Source organism: Trachypithecus francoisi, unplaced genomic scaffold, assembly GCF_009764315.1.
Source record: "Trachypithecus francoisi isolate TF-2019V2 unplaced genomic scaffold, Tfra_2.0 Lachesis_group8, whole genome shotgun sequence".
Classification (NCBI taxonomy): domain Eukaryota; kingdom Metazoa; phylum Chordata; class Mammalia; order Primates; family Cercopithecidae; genus Trachypithecus; species Trachypithecus francoisi.
The window spans coordinates 76,596,485-76,602,484 of NW_022681473.1; the positions used below are offsets into that span (position 1 = coordinate 76,596,485).

The 6,000-nt window shown below is 47.0% G+C and overlaps 1 protein-coding gene across 2 annotated transcripts in view; it reads right to left on the minus strand.

Moving 5' to 3' along the window:
- The window catches only part of ME3 (malic enzyme 3), a 217,670-nt gene extending 212,530 nt beyond the window's left edge, over nucleotides 1–5,140 (minus strand). For both annotated transcript variants that reach the window (XM_033206860.1, XM_033206859.1), the window contains exons 1-2: nucleotides 4,852–5,140; nucleotides 4,289–4,486 (exon numbers count right to left, since the gene is read on the minus strand). In XM_033206860.1, the coding sequence (XP_033062751.1) occupies nucleotides 4,289–4,471 (183 nt within the window). In that variant the 5' untranslated portion in view covers nucleotides 4,472–4,486; nucleotides 4,852–5,140. The remainder of the gene's footprint in view (nucleotides 1–4,288; nucleotides 4,487–4,851) is intronic.
- Between the last annotated feature and the right edge of the window lie 860 nt (nucleotides 5,141–6,000).

Here is a 6,000-nt window from a genome sequence, read left to right on the forward strand (position 1 = left end):
GTTGCTACACTTATAAAATGGGGATGGCATCTTCCTATGAAGGTATCCCTGTGAAATGGGGCTGATAGTTGCCTATTTAATGCGAGTAAAAGATGGCTCATATAACCAAAGATTTACTCTGCTGCCAAATCTGTATGCACAATAGAAGAGGTTATTACATAAATTTTAGAAGAAAGGTAGAATATTAGTCTTAAAAAGAAAATAGAAGCTCATGGGTAGTTAACTTGCATCATTTAGAAAATCCAGACTCCTCGAGGGAGTTTGGAATCATCTAGTATCAGTTCTGTCACCATCAGGAATATGCCTAAATCAGTCTATGCAGTTGTGAATTGTCCTCATTATTCAGTAGACTCAAATGCAGCAGGCAGGCTGCTTCTGTCCACTTCTGTGACCAATGATAATCTCTGTGGAGTTCCTTGGCTTCTTCCTTGGCTTGTCTTTTCTTTGGAAAATGAGAATGTTGGATGAGAACAATTATTTTCAAAAACCTTTTGTTACTACAATCCACAGTAAAAATAGTCATTTTACATGCTGACCTGATAAAATATCCATCTTTATTAATTTCAATGCATTTGCTATTTTTCTATTTCATTCTAATACATCTCTTTTAAAAAAAATTGCTGGTAGATCCACTAAGCTAATTTCATGTCTCGTAGTTTGTAACTTATAGTCTGAACAATTCCAGACTAGATCATCCTTGAGGGGCCTTCCTACCCCAATTATGGAAATCATCCTCATTATCACCTAATATCTGCCACAGAGGGGCTGTCTCCTATGATCCTTAAAGCAGTAGTGTAACACGGACAGAGGAGCTTATGAGATTCATCACAGATCCCGCGGCCAGAGCATGACAGAGCTGGTACCAGAACCCAGTGAACGCACAATAGCAGCAATGCTTGCCCTGGTTGGCACCTCTTCTCTCAGAGAATTCCACCTCCTGACCACCCTCTGTCATACAGATGCAACTTAAATGCCACTCCTAATCTGTCGAAATGAGATGCAAATCTAGTGAACACATTCCAAGAATTTAATGTTAATTTTTATATTAATGCCCTTGCTAGATCTTTTAGGCACTACTCCATGCCAAACACAGGTGGATGAAACTCATTCCCTGGCCTGGAAGGGCTCTCCTTCTAACAGAAAAAAATCCACCCACAGACCTGAACACTAAGCATGGCACTGAAGACTCTTTCAAAACTGCACTTCCATTTTGCTTCCTCAGTAATAAGCTCATTGTTCTATTTAACCTCAGCACTATCTTCCTACCTGGCTGATGGAAAGTACCAAGGCTCAAGCCTTCCGTGGAGACTCTCTGAGCACTGGAGACCAACAGAACAGCCAGAGGGTGGCACTCCAGCGGGAAGAGAAGGGCACTCACAGCACCTCCCAGGAAGCACTCCCTCTGTTGCTCCCCTTCTCTCCCTAAGGGTAAGTGAATAGGGGATGCCAATAGGCTGTCAGCCTCCTTCTACATACCCTTCTCATCCTAGACAAGCATCAACTGACTTCAGGAATATATAAAAGACGTTGTTTAACATCATGGAAAGGTCAGGTCCCTAGATTTATGCATAACACCTGTATTAGTCTGTTCTCACACTGCTGTGAAGAAATACCCAAGACTGGGTAATTGATAAGGAAAAGAGGTTTGATCGACTCACAGTTCCACATGGCCAGAAAGGTCTCAATAAACTTACAATCCTGGCGGAAGGCACCTCTTCACAGGGTGGCAGGAGAGAGAATGAGTGCCAGCAGGGGAAATGTGCCAGGCACTTATAAAACCATCAGATCTCGTGAGAACTCACTCATTGTCACGAGAACAGCATGGGGGAAACCACCCCCGCGATTCAATTACCTCCTACAGGGTTCCTTCAACAACACGTGGGGATTATGGGGATTACAATTCAAGTTGAGAATTGGATGGCGACACAGCCAAACCATATCAACAACTTATTTATAGTACTTGGGAGAAAAAATTTTACATCAGAGGCAAACGACAGGGGCAAGAGTGATTTCAGGGGACCAAAATCTAGGTTTTAAAAAAAGACTTAAAGATCTTCCTTCATTTTCTTAACTACTCACAAAGCAATAAGTGCTGGTTAGTAACATGCCAGTACTTCTAAGGCAATTATTTTCACAATGATTGGAACCTGTAGTGGAAATTTATTGTTTTGCTTTCCACATCCATTCCTCCTCTTTCTGATGACAGTATCCATATTTACTGTGAGGATCTATATTCCCTTTATTCCAAGCCAGATGGTGTGGGTGGCCCTACCTTAAACCCTATTTTAACTCCAGGGGTGGGCTCTGACTGGCTTTAATTACTGGTGATTGGTTTTGGTTGGGGACTGGGAAGAGAGAATCTAATCAGAGTCAATAAGGCAGAAGGATTCACTTTCTGAGGCGTCAGAGAAAGAGTCTTTTCCACAAGAGCTACCAGAAAAAAGTATCTTTCTATTCCTGGATGATGTGGTGTGAGAACAGGAGATGGAGGACTGTGGCAATAACGAGGTGAGAGACTTCACTGGATAGAGCTTGAGGATGAAGCTGACCTTGCAGAGGCAGAGTAGAGAGCCAGAGAGAATCTGCATCTTGAGCAACGCCATCTGGGCTTCTGGTTCAAGCCCTGCCTGCAACCCTTCCTCTAGATTCTTTAAAGGAGCCTTTGTGGGCTTAAGCCAGTTTGTATTTTCTAATGCTTACTAGCGAAGTAATTCAAGGTGATAACAAACACCTTGAACAGTTTGGAAAGTGGTAGTGTCCAAACAATTTAAGGTTTCTTTTGGAAAGAGCAGGAGTCCAATGTAATAGAGGTTGATTTTTTTTTCCTTAGCTGCTTCTATTAATTCTGCAGGAAACAATCACAATACTTCACATTATATAGTTGCTCCTACTTCTCAAAAACATCTTTTCCACACAGATTGCCTCACCTGAATTTCACAATCTAGAGCCAGAGCAATTATAAAACATTTTTTATTTTGCAGTAATTGTTATTCAGCACTTTATACAGTTTAAAATATGATTTCGGCCGGGCGCGGTGGCTCAAGCCTGTAATCCCAGCACTTTGGGAGGCCGAGACGGGTGGATCACGAGGTCAGGAGATCGAGACCATCCGGGCTAACACGGTGAAACCCCGTCTCTACTAAAAATACAAAAAACTAGCCGGCGAGGTGGCGGGCGCCTGTGGTCCCAGCTGCTCAGGAGGCTGAGGCAGGAGAACGGCGTAAACCCGGAGGCGGAGCTTGCAGTGAGCTGAGATCCGGCCACTGCACTCCAGCCTGGGCGACAGAGCGATACTCCGTCTCAAAAAAAAAAAAAAAAAAATATATTATATATATATATATATGATTTCAAGTTCAGTGATTCATTTTATTGTCACAATAACCAAATGAGATAGAAATGTTGAGTCTATCATAATATCTATTTTAGGCTGGAGAAAGTTGAGCCTCAGGCAAGTTCAATGAGATGTGTGAGTTAATTTGAGGAGGTAGGGGGAGACAGGACTTAAATCTCAGTCTCTTGCTTCTATTTCTCTCACCCAATCCTCTAAACCAAATAAACTCTATTCCCAGAAAGAAATACAAAAGGGCTAGCGGTGGGTTGAACTTGACCAAAGCATTCGAGATCTGGATTCCAGTGGCAGAGCCAGGAACTAACTAGCTGGTGACCTTGGGCAAGTTTCCTTTGTCTTGTTTTTTGTAAAAGAAGAGATTTAAACTAGGATCTCTAATGCTCCTGCAAGCTCTAAAATTTCTGTAAGTCTGGAGTTTTCCCTCCTTTCTCTCAAAGTATTTTTTTTCCCCAGAATAAGAATCATAACCTTATTTATTCTCCCGCTGGGTACCAGGCACTGTGCTAAGGTACTCCCATTTTCTACCCCCATTTTCTCTTTAGATCTCACGACATTCCTAAGACAATTATATCTCTTTTACAGATAAGGAAACCTGGACTCATGTAAGTTAAATGAACTGCCCCAGACCAGCAAAATCAGTAAGTACCAAGCGGAGAGCTGACCGCAGGTCAGACTGACCGCGAGGATCTAAACCTGGTCTATGTTGTTATTGCAGAAGAAATTAGGCTCCCTGCATTACTGGTCGCCTCTCTCCGCGCATAAAAGGGAGAGGAGGGACAAGAAAGCCAAACCAAGTCCCAACAAGCCCCTGCAAGGCAAAAACAGAAAAACCGCTGGAAGGGCTCCCTGGAGGATCCTTTCCAGGTCCAGGGGGCGGGGTGCAATTTTCAGGCAGCCACGGGACCGCAACGCGGGCAGTCCTGCCCTCGGGCCCATTACCTTGTTGAGATGAGGGTTCCTGGTGACATCGTATCCGCGCTTCTTCAGGGGCACAGGGCGCGCCGGGCCGGGCTTGGAGTGGCAGCCTTGGGCGGGCGTGGAGGGTGCCCAGCGCGGGAGGGCGCCGCAGGCCCGGCCCGGCCAGGGAGCCAGCCGCGTGCCTGTCCCCAGCGCGGCGCCCATAGTCCTTGTGCAGACCTGGCACGGGAGATAAAGCAAGGTCAGGGCCTCCTTCCAGCCAGCCAGGACCCACGCGCGCTGCGGGGCACTGGGCCTGATCCGGGGACGCGCCCTCTGGGAGAGGGCAGGGGCTCCCAAAGGGTTAAAGGCTCCAGCCCCCGCCACTCCTCGGCTGCCACCTGGTCGGCTCCGTGCGGTGTGCCAGGCCTAGCCAAGAGCCAGGCAAAGCGAAACCAAGCCCTGGAAGCAGATCCAGTGCGGGTGACAGCCGGCGCCACCCCCGCCCCCATCCCTGTGAAAAAGAGGCGACTGCGCGGCGAGGGGTCCCCGAACCCTCAATCCCGTGTGGTGGCTTGCCTGGGTTCCCTCCTTCCCTGGCCCACCTGCGCTCCTCTGGGAGCTGAGGTCTACGCGGTCCCGCTGCGGAGCAGGCGGTGAGTCCTCTCCCGCCAATGGGTGGACCGCGATGGCTGCCGCGAGCTCGCAGAGCTGGTGCGTTCCTGAAAGAGCGGTCCTACAACCTTTGTTCTCAGTGCCTGGCTTCCCCTGAGGACGCGCGTGGGGCGCCTCAGCACTGCGTGCACGTGGTTGTCCCCAGTGACAAGCAGCAGCTCAGAAGGCCCGCCTGAGACTCTCCATCTTGGCAAGACTAAATGCACAGAGGGGGATTTGCGTTTAGGGGTCAGCATACCCTCGCACTCTCCCAACATTGGGGGAAGGGCGTGCCTTCAGGATTTGGAGTCGAAATCCTCAGGCATTCGATGCTCAGTGCTGCCTTGTGCTGTCCGATACAATGATATAATAGCATTTCGCCACGTGTGGCTATATAAATGTAAATAAATTAAATAGAATAAAATTTAACATCCAGTTCTGCAGTCACACGAGCCACATTTCCAGTTCAAGAGGCACTTGTATGCAGATACAGAACATTTCTGTTTTTGCAGATACTTCTATTGAGCATCGTTGATCTAGGAGCCACAGTTACTAAGAGGACTCCTGAGGACCCCATGGAGCTTGCCATGGGTTATTGGGGCCAGATAGGGATCTTGGGGTCCATCTAGCCCCAAACTTAATTTTATACTTTCTCCACACAGTAGTCAGGAGATTCCTTTTAAAGCAAACACTTTGTTGTGTGTGGAATAAAATCCAAACTTTCAGGACTTGCAAGATCTCCCATAAGCTGGCTCCTGCCAACTTCTTCAAACTTATCCTACTCTACTCTTTCCTTCTCACTGATCTCTGGCCATACTTCCTCCTCCCTGTGTCTTCACCCCACTCGGTTCCCTCCCACTGCAGGGCCTTTGCACTTGCTATTGCCTCTCCTTGGAAGGCTCATCCTCCAGCCTTCCAAACCACTGCTTCATTCCCACCTCTCAGTTCTCCACTAAGTTGTCAACTCGAAGGCCTTTCCTCTATTCCATCCAATGTCAGCCTGCACTGGGAACTATAGAGTGAAGGGGTTTTTCTCTTTAGAGAACTTAACAGTCAGTAGTGCACTTGTTTTTCTGATTGTTTACTATCTCCTGTCTAGA